Source organism: Tribolium castaneum, chromosome 7 (assembly GCF_031307605.1).
Source record: "Tribolium castaneum strain GA2 chromosome 7, icTriCast1.1, whole genome shotgun sequence".
NCBI classification, from domain to species: domain Eukaryota; kingdom Metazoa; phylum Arthropoda; class Insecta; order Coleoptera; family Tenebrionidae; genus Tribolium; species Tribolium castaneum.
This window is the reverse complement of record NC_087400.1, coordinates 4,049,061-4,068,194: the sequence shown is the minus strand read 5'-3', so window position 1 is coordinate 4,068,194 and position 19,134 is coordinate 4,049,061. Positions and strand designations below refer to the sequence as shown.

The 19,134-nt window shown below is 35.3% G+C and overlaps 4 protein-coding genes across 6 annotated transcripts; 2 read left to right on the top strand and 2 right to left on the bottom strand.

Moving 5' to 3' along the window:
* Positions 1 to 763: 763 nt before the first annotated feature.
* On the bottom strand, positions 764 to 11,601 carry Pi3K68D (Phosphatidylinositol 3-kinase 68D). Of its 2 annotated transcripts, XM_064358096.1 has the most exons (13): positions 11,229 to 11,598; positions 10,313 to 11,185; positions 8,047 to 8,267; positions 7,560 to 7,992; positions 7,134 to 7,509; positions 6,185 to 6,637; positions 5,404 to 6,140; positions 4,434 to 4,740; positions 4,227 to 4,383; positions 3,417 to 3,853; positions 1,428 to 1,621; positions 1,138 to 1,376; positions 764 to 1,082 (listed from the first exon to the last, which is right to left on the bottom strand). In XM_064358096.1, the coding sequence occupies exons 1-13, from the start codon at positions 11,362 to 11,364 to the stop codon at positions 906 to 908; spliced, it is 4,740 nt and encodes a 1,579-aa protein (XP_064214166.1). In that variant the 5' UTR covers positions 11,365 to 11,598; the 3' UTR covers positions 764 to 905. The 2 variants fall into 2 exon arrangements, with proteins under 2 accessions (XP_064214166.1, XP_064214165.1); XM_064358095.1 differs by having other exon boundaries at positions 1,138 to 1,621; positions 11,229 to 11,601.
* On the top strand, positions 1,942 to 3,463 carry LOC103314441 (uncharacterized). The gene is made up of 2 exons (XM_064358098.1): positions 1,942 to 2,106; positions 2,157 to 3,463. The coding sequence occupies exons 1-2, from the start codon at positions 1,992 to 1,994 to the stop codon at positions 3,014 to 3,016; spliced, it is 975 nt and encodes a 324-aa protein (XP_064214168.1). The 5' UTR covers positions 1,942 to 1,991; the 3' UTR covers positions 3,017 to 3,463.
* Positions 11,602 to 12,562: 961 nt separating the features above from the next.
* LOC655582 (CIMIP2 protein CG18335) lies at positions 12,563 to 13,987 on the bottom strand. Of its 2 annotated transcripts, XM_962143.4 has the most exons (6): positions 13,851 to 13,987; positions 13,569 to 13,804; positions 13,346 to 13,521; positions 13,069 to 13,231; positions 12,717 to 12,954; positions 12,563 to 12,671 (listed from the first exon to the last, which is right to left on the bottom strand). In XM_962143.4, the coding sequence occupies exons 1-6, from the start codon at positions 13,889 to 13,891 to the stop codon at positions 12,605 to 12,607; spliced, it is 921 nt and encodes a 306-aa protein (XP_967236.2). In that variant the 5' UTR covers positions 13,892 to 13,987; the 3' UTR covers positions 12,563 to 12,604. The 2 variants fall into 2 exon arrangements, with proteins under 2 accessions (XP_967236.2, XP_015839838.2); XM_015984352.2 differs by lacking the exon at positions 12,563 to 12,671 and having other exon boundaries at positions 12,747 to 12,954; positions 13,002 to 13,231.
* Positions 13,988 to 16,983: 2,996 nt separating this feature from the next.
* Ass (Argininosuccinate synthase) lies at positions 16,984 to 18,593 on the top strand. The gene is made up of 5 exons (XM_962222.5): positions 16,984 to 17,181; positions 17,237 to 17,482; positions 17,530 to 17,937; positions 17,982 to 18,222; positions 18,270 to 18,593. Exons 1-5 carry the CDS (start codon positions 17,011 to 17,013, stop codon positions 18,431 to 18,433), a joined length of 1,230 nt encoding a protein of 409 aa, XP_967315.1. The 5' UTR covers positions 16,984 to 17,010; the 3' UTR covers positions 18,434 to 18,593.
* Positions 18,594 to 19,134: the final 541 nt, after the last annotated feature.

Here is a 19,134-nt window from a genome sequence, read left to right as displayed (position 1 = left end):
CTTAAGGTTGGAAACTGGCGTTTTGTAAACAGAGCCCTAAATTATATTGATTGTTCTTAATTGGGTGACTATTTAATCTTTGGGTATTTAAAATTTTGCAAGAACAGCTTTATGTTGTAAATTAAACCTTAATTATGACAGAGCAAAATAAGACAAAAATGTAGTTCCTAAAATCTTGTCCCGATGTTTGGTAAACAGAGCCTTAAATTATAGCAAACAATTACTGGAAGTTTCTTTCTTCTGTGAATTGTTATTGTAAACTGAACCTTAAAAGTATAGTAAAATGTACCCAAAAAAATGCAAATTTTTACAATAAACTAGATAAAATCGCTGGCACGTGTCGCCTTGAAATTGCGAAAAAGTGTCCAATTTGTCCCTTATCCGGCCCTCGATCTAATACTGGCACTAAATAAGTCAAATAAAGGAAATTGCCACTTAAATTTAATCAATTTATTATTAATCCGCTTAGCCCTCTGTCATTGTACAATAAAAAATTTACAACGGTGTCTTAGACATGTTCTAATTACTCATATGCACGATTACGTCACCCAATTAAACTCACTCGAATCTAATTTTATCACTTCGAAAATATTTTTCTACAAACGCGTTATCAGGTGTCTCTCTCTACCCAAGATAAGGGTAATCCTTGTGTCCTTGAGACCCAGCGCGTTCGCAACCAGATTGGTATTTTCTTGGGTGTGTTGAACCTCGATCAGAGTTTAAAGAACCCCAACCTTGACCCAAAACACCGACAAAAAAAACATTTTAGTAGTTGTATAAATTTGTTTATTGTAGACAAATTACAAAAATTAAATGCGCTATGATATGATCAGTAAATAGATACATCAAGGAATGCTATTGATAACTTTGGTATAAATACATAATAAATAAAACTAAAACAATTGCTATCTACTCAGATTGACCAATGGGTACCACTCGATGGTCTCTTTGGTTAAATCAAAATTGCTCAACTGTAACTCAACACCTCCCAAAAATTCATTCTCTTGTAAAGCATCGTAATTCCAAACTGTGGCTTGGAGACTTTTATCACGTATCACTTCCAAAGCCATTCTATATTCCAACTAAAAGTGAAAAAAAAATAACGCACGAGTGTCATACTTTTTTTCTACAACCCACCATTTCGACAAAACTCGGATGACAATTTTTTTTCACAACCTTTGTCTTTCGTTTCGTTTCTTTGGACGTATCAGGTCTGAGATAGACTTTAACGTAAGTCGATGGTTCCTGCCCATTGGTCAGTAAAGGTAAATCGCGCACATGGTATACCATGACCCGTAAAACCCCCTTCGAGAATTGGAATGAGAGTTTTAACTGACCTTTCAATCGTCCCACTTCATTTCGTGAAGCTTTTCGGTCTGTGCCAAATTTCAGGTGAATAAAACACTCGGCTTTCGCCTCGCACTTACCTTTTTTACGGGCATAGTCTTCTGGACATTTCTGGTCCCTTAATAACGGATGGAAGAAAGTATAGACTAGATCCGAGTGTGCGATCTCGTCAGCACACTTAAATAATGATGTAATAAATGAACTAACCTCTTGGTACCTTTTTTCGGCCACTTGTTTGATGTTTGAACGGCCGACGTGAAGGCCGGTCGTCAAACTACAAGATAACACACGGTGCCTTAATTTTACATCGAGAACCTTAAGTTAAAAATTGCTAGTTTTTGCCTTCTGACCAAAAACTTAATTTTTACATTTGGTGCCTTAAACGTTACATTCAGAACCTCAACCAAATTTTGCAATTTATTATCTCCGCAGTCATTTTCAGGCCAAAAACGTTGAGTTTTGCGTCCTATTAATTTCTACATCGAGTGCCTTAATATTAACTACATTTTTTGGCCAAAAATCTCTTACAAATCCGATCACTTGTGAAGACCAATTGTGAAAATACCAGATAACAATCGCGGAAAAAATGTCAATCTTATCTTATCGATTTTGTGTGTGTGTTTTGTGCAATAATAGTGAGAAAAATGGGTCTTCTAGGCGGTTTTAAAGCGAAACTGATCGGAGGACCCAAAAAAACACGAAAAATCGATAACAGTATAGTTGTAGGTGTTAGGTTTAAGACGTTTTCCGAATTCGAAAGTAAGTAAAGCATTGGTGAAAGTGATCAGATCATTGAGTGCAAATTTTAGGCGATTTGCCGTCATCTAGTGAAGTCACACAACAGAAAAAAGTTGAATCTAGCAGAAAAAACAAGCTTACTAGCGGTTTTACACCCGGAACCTTAAATTTTACATCCGGTGCCTCAAAGTCTGACACAAACGCGACCTTAAAATTTACACCACCAAGTTCAAGTTTTGCCAAATCGGAGCCAGAAAACGAAATTACATCTCGTCCCCAAGGGTTTGAGACATCCGGAACCTTAAGTTTTGCCAAATCTGAGCCGTCACTCACAAGTTTTGAGCGAGAAAATGAAATTACGTCCCCTACTTTTGAGTCTGAGACTTTTACATCTGGAACCTTAAGTTTTCTCAAATCTGAGCCTTCACTTACAAGTTTTGAGCGAGATGACGGAATTACATCCCCTATTTACGAGTCCGAGAATTTTATACCCGAAACCTTAGGCTCTACACACGGAGCCCAAAGTGTGACATTCTCAACCCAAAATGACACAGACGAGGAGTCAAACCCCGTTTTTGAGAAAGTTACACCCAAGCCACAACCAGCGCCGCGTAACCTTAAGGTTGAAGTTAATTCGCCTCCAATGCCTAAACATAAACCACCACCACCGCCTTCTGAGATAAGTGATGATGATGGTAATTTTACCATACATTTTGCTCAAAATGGTGCTAATAACGTCGATAATTCGTCGGATGATGAAAGTTATATCGACCAAGAACCGGATTTGAGTCCTATGGACTATAGTAGTGTAGCAACAAGTATTTTCTTCGGTGGTGATGAAGAACCGACTGTTACGAGACCGAGAAATGTGTTTTTTGATGACGATGATGATGAGGAGGGAATGTCTGATGCGAGCAGTGCAAGTGCTTAAGTTTTGTCATTTTTACATCGGGTGCCTTAAAGTTACATTTCAAGCCTTAAGTGAAATTTTGCCATATTCATCAATTTCTGGGTTTTTTAGTGACTTCTGATCAATTTTACTTGCGGTACCTTAATTTTACATTTGGTGCCTTAAAGTTACATTTGTAACCTTAAGTGAAATTTTGCTATTTTCAACGATTTCGTGGTTTAGATCGACTTTCATACATTTTACATTTGAAATTAATTACAGAATTGCTTTGTTTCCTGGATTTAGATAAAAAGCTTAAAGTTTTAATCACTCGACAAACAAAGAATTATTTTTTTTATCTTTTGTTTGTCATCGACGATCACGTAACCGATTACCCAAAAACACTTCTCACAATAATATTATTATTTATACATCAACTCACCTGTGTAACTTGGCCAAGGGAAAATAAATACACAACTTTTGATGCAATTCGCAAAACTCCTTATACGTCCTATGAATTTCCATATCACTTTTATCACCTTCCCTTGTTACTCTCAAAACATAAACGTAATATTTATCGGGATCGTAGCGTTTTTTATAACTGACTACTTGCACATGTACCAATTTACCATCAGTTGCCATACTATATCTTTTCGGAACAAATGTCAATAAAGAACCTTGATCATGATCACTACCGAATTTCATTTGAGCCAAATTGTGCAAGAAAAAATTAAATTGAGTGAACCAAGATTTGAGCGAACTTTCGATCAAACGTGCAAAGTAGGCGGCGGCTTCTGGATTTGACATATGAGGAAGGAGGGCTTTGTGCAAATATGAAACGGATTCAGGTGTCATACCACAAATTCCAGATGACGCCATCTGTAAAATAACAATCGTAACCGCCCCCAAAACAAAAGTATGGAAATTGAATATTTGGTACAAATCGCTGTAATTCGAAAACGGTTCACGTTTTAAGAATAAAAGGTTGGCAGATTGGGGGGTGTGGGTAAAGGCACGTCTGGGCCAAATTCCATACTGTTCGGTCCAACCGTTTTGGAGTTATAGTGATAGGTTTTTTTATTACATCAAATCACTCTATCTGTGAAACGGTTGAAGCTTTAAGGTTGAATTTTGGCCAGATCTCGGAGTATGGACCACTGAATGACTGGGTCAATTGCCATACTAGTCGCGTGAACCATTTCGGCGTTTTGGTGCAAACAATCAATTTCCATACTGGACTGAAATGTATTACAAGTGTAAATAAATAGAGAAACAAGTTGGCGTTATCTCGGATTATGTTAAAGGCTTGGCAGCACAAATCGACAAATTTATGGAATTTTTCCGACGGCCGGTCGCCACCGTTGATTACATAAGCCATGTCAGAGGTCAAGACAAAAGGGGCACGGTCTCTGAAACAAATAATCACACATAAAAAATTACAATAAATAGACAAACAAACCGTTTGAAATTTCCAAACATTTGAGCATCGCCGAGAAATTTCCCAAAATCGATGTGAAACAAATGACCGGACGTTTTCAACATGATATTGTCATTATGTCGATCACAAATACCTAAAATATAAGTTACGACGCAATAACCGGCACAGGAGGCTGTGAAATTTTCCACAGCCCTCTGATATTCTAACTCAGATGGGTTGTGTTTTGCCAACCATTCGGCGATCGGCTTGTCCTTGAATGAACCAGTTAAACCATGCTCCACTTGGATTTTACGCAGAGTTTCGGCTTTTGTGACCATTTCAATCATACCTGAAAAAATATTGTATGCAACTCGGGTGAAAAAAAAGATAGCTTTGTTTTTAGTTGAGATATTTGAACCAAACTTGGTACAAATATCAACTAGGGGTCAAGTAACACGTGTGTGAAATTTCATATAAAATGGCCACCCGTAGTCAAGGCAATCTCTGATTTTATTTTTTAACATGTAACAATGTTTTATGTCCATTTTTTAACGTGAAATTAACCAAAACGTTCGAATCTTACGCATAACTTCGGTTTTAATCACATTTTCAACCATGATTAGAAAAATAATGTATGCAACTCGGGTAAAATAATGCCTAAACTTTGTTATTAATTGAGATATTTGAACGAAAATTGGTACAAATATCAGGTAGGAGCAAACTCACAAGTGTGTGAAACTTCATTTAAAATGGACGTCCGCAATCATGGCAATTGCGATCATATACCAAAGTATATATTTTTCGATATCTCGTAAACGAGTCGAGATATCGGAATAAAATTTTGTACAGGTTTTATTGGGTGTTGGGTCACGTGTGTGTTAAATTTCAAACTTAATGGCCGGCCAAAATCATGGCAATCTGCGATATATACTAACATATATATTTTTCGATAACTTTGGAACTAGTTGAGATATAGTAACAAAACTTGGTGGTTGGGTTACTCATAACCTACCTCTCTTTTTCCCGGTGGGTACGCAAACAAACGACACCATCTTCAAATCCAAACCTTGATTCAACCACAACTTATCCATCAATCTAACCATTTGTAACGTCAACATATCTTGTTGTAAATCATCGCCAACTTTATAAATTGCCGATATTACAGTCCCCCTCCCATCAACAAAACTAATCTTCAACGGTAAAGTATTCGACGGATAATAAAAACACGATTTAATCTCAACACCTGACACTTTCAAAGTCGGACTCAACGGCAAACTCGTTGGATTATCACTTAGATGTGCATCAACCAATCGGAGACGGTTTTGCAACACTTGAGTTCGTTGCGATTCTTTTGTTTTCTTAACAGTTTCCGCTAAATCGTTCAATTCCTTAACGAGTAGTTGTTGTGATAAGAAACAACTACGAAGGGAATCGCCACAAATTGCCAATAAAGCCCTTAACATTAGTTTAAGGCGGCGGTGATGGCGTCCCTCAGCCACCGTGATATCATCCGATGAACTATTTTGTGGGTTGGACCCGGGCAGGGTGTGGCTTAGCAACCAGAAGAGGTGGTGAGCCAATCGCGGCGCACGCAATGAACGGTCCAATAGGAATTGAGCAAGTGGCGAGTTCTCGTAGATTTCGTGACGTAAAGCCACAACCAACTGCGGCAAATAATCAACTAATTGGTCATTGGTTAAACCATTAATCCAGCGTATTGCGATCTTGCGCACTTCTAAGTCTGGAAAACTAGAAAAAAATATTTTGTTTTTGTTTTTTGTTTAAAATATTACGTAGGCAGAAGTAATTGAAGGGCTTGTATTGGGCGTAGAGGTTGCCACGCGTATAACATTCCATGTAAATCGGGCAAAAGGGCATATTCCCAGCTATGGGCAGCCAGTAGTACCTTCGGTAGGGCTTCTGGTATATGGTACAGATAGTGACGTTTTTCCCATAAAACTTCACGTAATTGGGGTGGAAGTTTACATAACATATCTTGCTCGCAAATGTCGATGAGTTGTTGTTGGGTTGAACGATCTAAACTTTGAAAGTCGCCTTTGACGACGTTTCGGATCAGATCGGGTGGTACTTTCGGAAATTCGGTTTTAGGATGGCCGCCTGCGATTTGTATGTCCATCATGGGATGGTCGGGCGTTGGGTGGGTACCGAAGGCTGGTGGTGCCCCATGGAGGAACTGGGAGTCAGGTGGCCAGATTGATAGAATTATGTTGCCTTGAACCATGGTTCTGCGGCCGAAAATATTTAAGTTACTACTTTTACATTGGGTGCCTTAAATTTTACATTTGGAACCTTAAGCTAAATTTTGCTGTTTATGTGGTTTTATGATGCGTTTCGCAGCTTTTTTTGCGTTTTACACACAAAACCTTAATATTACATCTAGTGCCTTAAGTAAAAGCCAATGTGATATATACTCCGTTGTCTTATTTACATGGTTTAGAGCAATCTGGACACTTTTACACTCAGAACCTTAACTTTGACATTTGGTGCCTTAAATGTTACATTCGGAACCTTAAGCTAAATTTTGCTGTTTATGTGGTTTTATGATGTGTTTCGCAGCTTTTTTTGCGTTTTACACACAAAATCTTAATATTACATCTAGTGCCTTAAGTAAAAGCCAATGTGATATCTATTCCGTTGTCTTATTTACGTGGTTTAGAGAAATCTGGACACTTTTACATTCAGAACCTTAACTTTGACATTTGGTGCCTTAAAAATACTCACCCATCGTATGTAAAAAACTGTACACTCGCCCATCCAATCTCCTCTTGTGTATATTTGGGTTCGTTTTGTGCATCATCTGATGGTTCCATCGTTCGCCCATAAATAACAAGTTTCAGTCTTGATTCTCTTGCAAGTGCACTTATGTGTATATCGATCATATCGAACCAATGATCAATAATAATCCTCGCTGGCCATTTATGATCACTTTCAGTTTTGACACAAGGTTGCGACAAAACAGGATGACCCATTGGTCTAGTACCATGATAAATCTGGGCAGCAACCATGAACGAATCATGTTTCCATTCGACATTCGGTCGATAAATCGCACAAACACGAATCACCAACGACTCCATAACGTCCGAAACGTATTTCACAGCTTGAAGAAAAAATTCAGTATGCACCTCCTGACTGTTTCAACCAACTTACGTTCACTTGTTGTGGTTTTACGCACTTCAAAGTCGACTTTAAACGCTTGAGAGTACATTTCGATGAGATTCTGAATCGCTAAACGAATTCGGTTACAAGTGCTTGAAATATTGTCGTTTAATAGAGGTGTTTGAAAGTTTGTGGTGATTCGTTGTAAATCATCAACGGCCGATGTTAGGTCAAGTGTTGCCAAATTGCCCATTAAATTAATCACACATTTGGCCGATTGAATCACCTTCAAGGGCTGAAGGGCTGGCATTGTAACCGGATTGTTACACTTCTGCATTTGAAGCGCTGCATCTTCAAGTTTTTTCATCTCGTTTTCAACAGTTTCGAGTAAAATTACGAGATTATCGTAAGTCAAGTGGATGTTACAATCGGTTGGGATCACGTCTTCGTAGGTTAAATCACGGTCACGGTTATCATCCTGTGGCTAAACCGGTGGTAATTTTTTTTTTTTGGTTTTTACTTAAGTGTTACAACTAACCGTTCGAGCAAATGATTTGTCCACTTTTGAGTCGGGTATTAAAGTTAGAAGAATGTCTTCTTCAAGTTTAATGCAATTGTGGACATATTCATAGTCGGATAAGAACGTCGTAGGGACGAGATATTCGTTACAACCCCATACTTTAAGGGTGTATTTGTCTTTAGAAGGGGCGTCCAGGTCGCAAGTTAGTTGCAAAGTGACGTGTTCGATGCTGCAATTGACTAGAACGGGAAAATTAGGGGTTGTGTATAAAAAATAAGGCCAGAGTTGGAATCCCCGGACAATTTTACGTACAATGACGTCATTTTTAGGAGTGTCTTAATGGCCACAATTTTGTTAACTGGAAAAATTACTTAAGGCCCTTTGGCCTTTTCATTAGTTAAAATATTTGAACCAAACTTGGTGCAAATGTCACTTGGGGTCAAAGTCAAATGTGTGTAAAATTTCGTTTAAAATGGCCGACCAGATCCATGGCAATCTTCGATTATACAAGAGTACGGGCCGCCATTTTAAAAAAATTTTGCAGATTTTTTTTAAATAACTCTGGAACCAGTTGAGCGATTTGAACGAAATTTGATATCGATATTTATTGAAGGTTGGGTCACATGTGTGTGAAATATCAAACAAAATGGCCGCACGTACTATTGACAATCATTAATTATATTTTTAACACTTAATATTATTTCAATATGTTCATTTAATTAAAACAAACAATTTTTACGCAAACTTTAGGCTTCAGACACACTTATTCGATTATGGTTAGCAAAATGTTGTATTCAACTCGGGTAAAAATAAAGCTATAGCTTTGTTATTAATTGAGCGATTTGAACGAAACTTGGCACACATATCACCTAGAAGATGAGTCACGTGTGTGCCAAATTCCATACAAAACGGCCGACCACAATCATGGCAATCTGCGCTTATATTCCAAAATATATATTGTACGATATCTCTGAAACCAGTTGAGATATCGGAATAAAATTTGGTACGGATATTTAATAAAGGCTAGGCCATACGTGTGTGAAATTCCAATCAGAACGACCGTCTATTTACTCAAAATTTCGATAATGTTTAGAAAAATATTGTATGTAACTCGGGTACAAATAAAGCTAGAGCTTCGTTATTAATTCAGCGATTTGAACCAAACTTGGCACACATATCATCTAAGACATGAGTCACGTGTGTGCCAAATTCCATACAAAATGGTCGATCGCAATCATAGCAATCTGCGATTATATACCGAAATATATATTTGACGATATCTCCGGAATCAGTTGAGATATCGGAATGAAATTTGGTACTGATATTTACTAAAGGCTGGGCCACACGTGTGTGAAATTCCAATCAGAACGACCGTCTATTTACCCAAAATTTCGATAATCTTAGAAAAATATTGTATGTAACTCGGGTACAAATAAAGCTATAGCTTCGTTATTAATTCAGCGATTTGAACCAAACTTGGCACACATATCATCTAAAACATGAGTCACGTGTGTGCCAAATTCTATACAAAATGGTCGACCGCAATCATAGCAATCTGCGATTATATACCGAAATATATATTTTACGATATCTCCGGAACCAGTTGAGATATCGGAATGAAATTTGGTACTGATATTTACTAAAGGTTGGGGCACACGTGTGTGAAATTTCAATCAGAACGACCGTCCGTCCATTTACCCAAAATTTCGATAATGTTTAGAAAAATATTGTATGTAACTCGGGTACAAATAAAGCTATAGCTTCGTTATTAATCCAGCGATTTGAACCAAACTTGGCACACATGTCATCTATGACACGAGTCACGTGTGTGCCAAATTCCATACGAAATGGTCGACCACAATCATGGCAATCTGCGATTATATACCGAAATATATATTTTACGATATCTCCGGAACCAGTTGAGATATCGGAATGAAATTTGGTACTGATATTTACTAAAGGTTGGGGCACACGTGTGTGAAATTCCAATCAGATCGACCGTCTATTTACCCAAAATTTCGATAATGTTTAGAAAAATATTGTATGTAACTCGGGTACAAATAAAGCTATAGCTTCGTTATTAATCCAGCGATTTGAACCAAACTTGGCACACATGTCATCTATGACATGAGTCATGTGTGTGCCAATTTCCATACAAAATGGTCGACCGCCATCATGGCAATCTGCGATTATATATCGAAATATATATTTTACGATATCTCCGGAACCAATTGAGATATCGGAACGAAATTTGGTATCAATATTCATTGATGATTATACTCACCATCACATGTAAAATTGATAGGTTTGGTAATATCAGCTCCTTCAAAATCAGGATAAACGCACAATTTGATACTTGTCCCCTCTTTATATTGATAATCAACCATTGGACTTATTACCAAACCCATATTGGTATCAATATCGTTAAATCGGTACTTCCCCCTCACACTTTTCACCATATGGTAGAACGCCTTCAAATCGGAATCCCTCTGTGCGTTATTTTTCTCATCAACTCGCACAATCCCATCCAATAAGTTCAACTTATCGGTCATTTTTTTTGCAAGATATTCACGTGGGGGCAGCGGGGGCGGTGACTTAGCAGGGGCGGCATACAACGGGTCGCTCATGCTGTTATTCCCCGAACCCGTGTAAATATCATACGGGTCATAATCATCATAAACACTGCCACAGACCGAAGCGCCATCATCGGCAAAATCCGGACTTACAGTCCTTGAAACGGGGAAATCCCCGCTCGATAAAATCGGATCAAACTCTTGCAAAATACTGACACGGACACTATTAGTGTCCTCGTGCCCCAAATCGATCAAATCGTGCGAGCGGCGCGGGGGCGGCGGCGGAAGGCGGCGCTGGTTTTTGGGGGGAAGGGCCGGGGGCGGGGCCACGGGCCGGTACCACAGTTGAGGCGCCCAGCCTATTGGCCGCGGGGCGGTGTATTGGCGGTTGCAAAAGTCGATTATTTGGGCGGTGGTGTTCGGGGGGTTGGCGAAAGAGATTAAGTCGGGAGTGTCGTGTGTGGAGGTTTTGCGTGGTGGGGGAGCGAGGAGGGTGGAGGGGGAGGTGGCGGCGGAGGGGCCGGGCCTGGGGCGTGGGTTTGGGGGCCGTGTGTCCGTTTCGTTCATTGAGGAGGCCCTCGAAACTACTGGCGATTATTGAAGGGGGCGGTTTAAGAGGGCACTCACCTGAGACATTTTTCGTGTTGAGTTCTTGAAGGCGCTTGTTTTTGAATTGCTCCAAAGCCAGGGATTCCAGACTTAGGGCTTGGGCCCGTTCTAAGTCTTCCTGATACTTACGGTCATAATCCGTTTCTTGAGCCATTTTATGTTGTGTTGATTATTGGGTTATGATAAAAAGTGGGTGAAAATGCACATTTTTGCACTTTTTTGGATTAAATAAGGCAAAAAATAAAAGTTGGCAACATAACCTTAAAGTGTTTTTATATGTGTCAAAAAAACGAGATACTAGATCGTTATCCATAATTGACATCATCCATACGCTACACCAACAAAAAAATGATAAGGTGTGATAAGAGTTTGGTTTTATTGTGCTTATTCATTGATTGAGTTACGTTCAACTGATAAGAATTTGTGTTTTTTGTTTGGCTTTTCTTATCGAAGATAATTTGGTTCGTTATGTTATGCAACTAACAATACACTTGTGTTATGTAAGTCAAAAAAACTCAAAGAGTTTGAGTTTATCATTTCAATTATGCTTATCTTTGATAAAAAACGTTCACTGTTTTACTTTGTGTTATCACCATTTTTTGATTTTGATTTATATTTTTTATTTTCGACCAAATTTGATGATTTTTGTCCTAGTATAATTTTTTTTATTTATTACTTTATTATTATTATTATTATTATTATTATTATTACTACAACTACTACTATTATTATTATTATTGTTACTAATTTATTAATTTTTTGACTTACTTTTAGAGAAATTTTAGCAATAATTGAGTTTTTGATGAAGAAACGCTTAGAAAATGTAAATTTTTGGAAAAAGAAAGATAAAAAAAATCAAAAAGGAGATGAAAACTATATTTTATGCAATTTTCTATGTCTTTACAACTCTCGCAAGTTGTTAAAAATATAAAAAAAGTCAGCAGGTTCGTTTTTTGAAGGTATGATTTTTCCAATTTTGTGAAATTTTGTTCGATTTTCAGTACCCGAAACATTTATGGCGTAATAACTCTGGAACATTTAGAGAAAATCCTATAAAGTTTACTATGTTGGAAAGCTTTTTAAATTATCTTTCTTAAAAAAAACATTGTTTCCCGGTTAATACTTTGCCAAAAAAATTTTTGAAAGTTTGATTTTTCCAATTTTGGGAATTTTTTTTCGATTTTCGGTACTCTGAAATTTATGGCGCAATAACTTTGGAATTTTTAGACAAAATCCTATAAAGTTTACTATGTTGGAAAGCTTTTTTTAATTATCTATCTTTTTCCGATTAATTCTTTTTCAAAAAAAAGGAAATAAATAAAATAAAAATTTTCCAAAATAAAACACAAAAAATTCTCGAAAATTTTATCATTTCCAACAAAAATACAAAAATTTTAACTATAATCTCCTCGTAACCACCTTTTGGCATCTCTGGAATCATTCCCGTAAGTTTTCCCAAACCTGCAACAGTTTTTTTAGTCAAAAAACTCAAAAAATCACCCCCACCTGAAAATGGCCCCAGGTATATGCCCCCCATAATTGGGCAACTGCCCGATATGTTTATGGTAAATCTCTGATGGTTGTATCAACAGGGGCGGATCAGCCCGACTGATAGTCACAGGGGCCCATTCGGTACTCAACCGTTTCCTATAATTCGAGGTGAAATCACAAAGGGCACTATTTGTCATTGCTTCGTTCACTTTTCCGAACGAAGCGTACCCAAAGGGCACATGACCCGCAAAACCTACAACCAAACCAAATTAACCATTTTGATGGTACTACCAAAAGTACCATAACGCTGGTTTTGGATGAAAGAGTTGTACAACTTTTCGTACATTTTTTGACAATTTTGACAAACCTTTTTTGAAATATTTCTCCGGATCTATGTTATCCATGAAATAGGGACTTGGGGAATGGCGTGGTGGGGTCAGTGGGGGTTCCACTTGGGGCAGATTACGCAAAATACCAGCACATTCGGGCCGAACGTCGGTCAAAGGCAATTTAAATTGGGTTACAGTCAACTGAAAAAACAACAAAAAAAATATACAAAAAAATATATACTAAAAATAAAACAAAAACTAAGAAATTACAATAGAAATAAAAAACAATAAATAAAACATAAAAAAATAAAATACCTCGCGATCTGATAGTGTGTTGGGGTACCACTTAGCGTCCTGCACTGCCCCAATTCTCAGCAGCTCATTCAGTGCCGTTTTATCAGCACTTTGAAGCTTTTCAAACTCGGATAACGCCTCGGTTGCTTGAACCGTAAACCGCTGACCCATGAGATTGTGTTCACGTGGCACAAACCCTAAAAACCGTCCCTGAAAAGGGCCCAAAACCCAATTTTCATTGTACCTTCATATCCTGGAATAATGGGATGCTTGTAAATCGTGTCATTGGTCACAGCTCGAGCATTGACAATATCAATGTCTTTCTGTGGAGGTCGTACCACTTGGTAGTCGTCCGTAAGTCGGTCCGAAAGTACCAATTTTTCCGCATGGTGAACTGTAGGGTCTAGGAGGACTTTATGGGTGGTAGTACCATAAGTATCGCCGATTCGGTACTTGTATTGAGGACAAAAGCCGGTATATCTGGGGTCAAAGTGTGAGTTGTGATTGAGGTTTGGGTGGGAAGTACCCCGGAATGAAATGAGGATTTGGGGCCGAAACTAGTTCCATTACGAAAAATTTGATAAACCCCCACGAAATGACACAATTTTACGGACAGTTGACACAAAACATAGTTGCCTGGAGATGAGCAGAAGGTCAAAAGTTTGTGATAAAGCCCGCAGGTTGGGAAAATTGGTTTGTTTTTCTTCCGGGAGCAATAAACAGGGTTCAAGGAAAAAAAATATAACGAAAAAGAACAAAAATCGAAGCTCAAATATCAGGAGATGAGATAAAGTGTCGATTGAATAAATAAATCTGTAATTAATTAACAATAGACAGAAAAGAAAAATACAGAACACATACATACTAACAAAAAGAAAAAAAATGACAAAAATTCTAATAAATAATTGATAAAAAAAATTGGCGCAGTCGGTAGAAATATTTTTATATAAATTTTTTATTGTTTTTTATTAATATATTTATTATTATTTTTTATTTATTTTTATTTTTTATAAATTTATTATTTTCCTCCGGGAGCAATAAACAGGGTTCAAGGAAAAAAAATGTTATAGTGAAAAGGAACAAAAAACGAAGGTCTAACATCAGGAGAAGAGATAAAGTGTCGACTGAATAAATAAATCTGAAATTAATAAAAATATAGTAGCAAAAATAGACAGAGAAGAAAAACACAGAACAAATACTATCAAAAAGAAAAAAAATTGACAAAAATTTTAATAAATAATTGATAAAAAAAATTGGCGCAGTCGGTAGAAATATTTTTATATAAATTTTTTATTGTTTTTTATTAATGTATTTATTAACATTTTTCATTTATTTTTATTTTTTATAAATGTATTCTTTTTTTCCGGGAGCAATAAACAGGGTTCAAGGAAAAAAAATGTTATAGTGAAAAAGAAAAAAAAACGAAGGTCAAACATCAGGAGAAGAGATAGTGTCGACTGAATAAATAAATCTGAAATTAATAAAAATATAGTTGGAAAAATAGACAGAAAAGAAAAACACAGTACAAATACTAACAAAAAGAAAAAAATTAACAAAAATTTTAATAAATAATTGATAAAAAAAATTGGCGCAGTCGGTAGAAATATTTTTATATAAAAATTTTAATTGTTTTTTATTAATATTTTTATTATTATTTTTTATTTATTTTTATTTTTTATAAAATTATTATTTTCTTCCGGGAGCAATAAACAGGGTTCAAGGAAAAAAAAATGTTATAGTGAAAAGGAACAAAAAACGAAGGTCAAACATCAGGAGAAGAGATAAAGTGTCGACTGAATAAATAAATCTGAAATTAATAAAAATATAGTAGCAAAAATAGACAGAGAAGAAAAACACAGAACAAATACTATCAAAAAGAAAAAAAATTGACAAAAATTTTAATAAATAATTGATAAAAAAAATTGGCGCAGTCGGTAGAAATATTTTTATATAAATTTTTTATTGTTTTTTATTAATGTATTTATTAACATTTTTCATTTATTTTTATTTTTTATAAATGTATTCTTTTTTTCCGGGAGCAATAAACAGGGTTCAAGGAAAAAAAATGTTATAGTGAAAAAGAAAAAAAAACGAAGGTCAAACATCAGGAGAAGAGATAAAGTGTCGACTGAATAAATAAATCTGAAATTAATAAAAATATAGTTGGAAAAATAGACAGAAAAGAAAAACACAGTACAAATACTAACAAAAAGAAAAAAATTAACAAAAATTTTAATAAATAATTGATAAAAAAAATTGGCGCAGTCGGTAGAAATATTTTTATATAAATTTTTTATTGTTTTTTATTAATGTATTTATTAACATTTTTCATTTATTTTTATTTTTTATAAATGTATTCTTTTTTTCCGGGAGCAATAAACAGGATTCAAGGAAAAAAAATGTTATAGTGAAAAAGAAAAAAAAACGAAGGTCAAACATCAGGAGAAGAGATAAAGTGTCGACTGAATAAATAAATCTGAAATTAATAAAAATATAGTTGGAAAAATAGACAGAAAAGAAAAACACAGAACAAATACTAACAAAAAGAAAAAAATTAACAAAAATTTTAATAAATAATTGATAAAAAAAAATTGGCGCAGTCGGTAGAAATATTTTTATATAAAAATTTTAATTGTTTTTTATTAATATTTTTATTATTATTTTTTATTTATTTTTATTTTTTATAAAATTATTATTTTCTTCCGGGAGCAATAAACAGGGTTCAAGGAAAAAAAATGTTATAGTGAAAAGGAACAAAAAACGAAGGTCAAACATCAGGAGAAGAGATAAAGTGTCGATTTAATAAATAAATCTGAAATTAATAAAAATATTGTAGGAAAAATAGACAGAAAAGAAAAACACAGAACAAATACTAACAAAAAGAAAAAAAATTAAAAAAAATTTTAATAAATAATTGATAAAAAAAATTGGCGCAGTCGGTAGAAATATTTTTATATAAAAATTTTAATTGTTTTTTATTAATATTTTTATTAATATTTTTTATTTATTTTTATTTTTTATAAAATTATTATTTTCTTCCGGGAGCAATAAACAGGGTTCAAGGAAAAAAAATGTTATAGTGAAAAAGAAAAAAAAAACGAAGGTCAAACATCAGGAGAAGAGATAAAGTGTCGATTGAATAAATAAATCTGAAATTAATAAAAATATAGTAGCAAAAATAGACAGAGAAGAAAAACACAGAACAAATACTAACAAAAAGAAAAAAAATTGACAAAACTTTTAATAAATAATTGATAAAAAAATTGGCGCAGTCGGTAGAAATATTTTTATATAAATTTTTTTATTGTTTTTTATTATTATATTAATTATTATTTTTTATTTATTTTTATTTTTTCTAATAATATTTTTTGAAATTTTTTTATTATTATTTTTTTTATAAAATTATAAAATTTTTATTTTTATATAAAATTTGTTAAACTAATTAAAATTAAAATTCCGGCCAAACTATACAACAAAATTGCAAATTTGTGCAAAACACTACGTAAAATGCTCCAAAAAAAAAACATTAAAACCTGCAATATATATTTTTCGATTTGCTTGTACTTTTTGGCGAAACAGCCTTGACCCTCCAATCACTCAAAATAACTCTTTATTTGTGTTTTTATCACAAGGGGTCACAACCCGAGACCCGATCTATCTCAATTTATCACCAGTTTGTGACAGAAATGAGTCGCGGTAAAGTCGTTTTGGCCTATTCTGGCGGTTTGGACACCAGTTGCATCCTAAGATGGCTATTGGACCAAAACTACGAAGTCATTTGTTACATGGCCAACATTGGCCAAGACGAAGATTTCGAAGCTGCGAGGCGAAAAGCCGAGCAAATTGGCGCATCTCAGGTTACTAGATATTTTCCCAAGTTATTTTTCACAAAAAAAAAAATAATAATTTAAGGTTGTGATTGAAGATTTGAGGGAGATTTTTGTAAAAGAATACGTCTGGCCGGCCATTCAAGCCGGTCTCTTGTACGAATCAAGATACCTGCTTGGTACTTCTTTGGCACGACCTTGTATATCAGTAGGTTTGATAACTGCGGCAAAAAAATATAACGCCCTGTATATTTCTCATGGGGCTACTGGTAAAGGCAACGACCAAGTCAGGTTTGAACTGTCGTGTTATTCCCTCTGGCCGGATGTGAAAGTGAGGTTTAGTTGGACAAAATGGCCGAAAAGTGACGCCATTTTTAGATAATTGCGCCTTGGAGGATCAAAGAGTTTACGTCACGGTTTCAAGGCCGTCAAGACCTTATCAAATATGCGTCCTTGAACAATATCCCGGTCCCGGTGACTCCCAAGGCTCCCTGGAGTATGGATGCCAACCTAATGCACGTTAGTTACGAATCAGGAATTTTGGAAAACCCTAACAATGAACCACCTCATGACCTTTTCCACATGACTCAAGACTTGGCCAAGACGCCTAACGAGCCCTTTAAACTGTCAATTGAGTTCTGTCAAGGTCTCCCAGTCAAGGTCATAACCCAAGATGCGCAAGTTTTCGATAAACCGTTAGAAATGTTCACTTATTTGAACCAAATCGCGGGAAAACACGGCATTGGTCGCATTGACATCGTCGAGAACCGTTTCATTGGTCTAAAGGTAAATATAGGCGGGTTGGCCCATGCGTGATTGGTTGATTGCAGTCACGTGGTGTGTATGAAACGCCCGCTGGGCATATCTTACACGTGGCACACACCGATTTGGAGGTTTTTTGCCTCGATAAGGAAGTGTACAGAGTGAAGCAGAATTTGAAAGAGAAGTTGTCCGATTTTGTTTATAACGGGTTTTGGTTTTCGCCGGAAGGTGAATACGTGAGGAAATGTATCGCATTGGCTGAGGAAACTGTCACTGGGAAAGTCAATATGGAGGTTTATAAGGGAAATGGTGGGTTGGTTTCTAGGGGAAATTCGAGATTTTTGGGGATTTTTTAGTTGTTGTTTTGGGACGTTGGTCACCCGTTTCGCTCTATAACGAGGAACTCGTTTCAATGGATAAACATTCCGAGTTTTCGCCAAGTGACGCCACTGGGTTTATTAATATTCAAGCGATTAGGTTGAAGGAATACCACAGGTTTCAGAAGCAACAAAACAAATGAAGGTTTTCGGAGCCAACGAGGGAACCAAATTTATTTTTTCGAAATATAATGTTTGTTTTTTCATAAAATAAAGTTTATAATATAAATAAAAAATATAAAACAATATATATATATATATGTATATATATAATATATAATATTATATATTATTATATTATTATTTGTATATTATATATTATATCCAATATATTATATATATAATATATACATTATATATTTACATATTTATATACATTTTTAAATATATATATATATATATATATATATATATATATATTATATATTGATGTATAAAAATAGGTATGTACTTTTTTAAACGTTTTGATTTATTTGCTCGTTTCTCCATTACGAATGGTAGTTTTCCATGCAGTGCCATTACCACCGATAAAGATCCCACGAAAGCCCCATTACGTGAAGAATATCCGATATAATAACGCTTACAAATTACATAAATTCATAGTTTGACTTTCACCATTGTGTAAACTCGACTTGAACAACAATATCATCGCCCATCTCCCAACAATAAAACCGCACTTAATATTTATATAATCCAAAGTCGTGGTGTTTTAATTATCATTCAAACGACGATTTTATGAATTCTAAACGTTTGAAATTGTAATTATCACCACCTGTTGCCTCATCGTTGACGTCCACAGCACTCTATGACGTTGATCTAGAAATAGCGATGAGGAAATTGTTTG

Coding starts and splice junctions, on each gene's coding strand:
- Ass (XM_962222.5), top strand. CDS start 17,011: ATGAGTCGCGGTAAAGTCGTTTTGGCCTATTCTGGCGGTTTGGACACC. Junction 17,938..17,981: donor ACCGTTTCATTGGTCTAAAG/GTAAATATAGGC, acceptor GGTTGATTGCAG/TCACGTGGTGTGTATGAAAC. Junction 18,223..18,269: donor GGAGGTTTATAAGGGAAATG/GTGGGTTGGTTT, acceptor GGGATTTTTTAG/TTGTTGTTTTGGGACGTTGG.
- Pi3K68D (XM_064358095.1), bottom strand. CDS start 11,364: ATGGCTCAAGAAACGGATTATGACCGTAAGTATCAGGAAGACTTAGAA. Junction 11,186..11,228: donor CAACACGAAAAATGTCTCAG/GTGAGTGCCCTC, acceptor AATCGCCAGTAG/TTTCGAGGGCCTCCTCAATG. Junction 4,384..4,433: donor ATGTTTGGAAATTTCAAACG/GTTTGTTTGTCT, acceptor TATTTGTTTCAG/AGACCGTGCCCCTTTTGTCT.
- LOC103314441 (XM_064358098.1), top strand. CDS start 1,992: ATGGGTCTTCTAGGCGGTTTTAAAGCGAAACTGATCGGAGGACCCAAA. Junction 2,107..2,156: donor GACGTTTTCCGAATTCGAAA/GTAAGTAAAGCA, acceptor TGCAAATTTTAG/GCGATTTGCCGTCATCTAGT.
- LOC655582 (XM_962143.4), bottom strand. CDS start 13,891: ATGGAACTAGTTTCGGCCCCAAATCCTCATTTCATTCCGGG. Junction 13,522..13,568: donor CATTATTCCAGGATATGAAG/GTACAATGAAAA, acceptor GACGGTTTTTAG/GGTTTGTGCCACGTGAACAC. Junction 13,232..13,345: donor ACACACTATCAGATCGCGAG/GTATTTTATTTT, acceptor TTGTTTTTTCAG/TTGACTGTAACCCAATTTAA.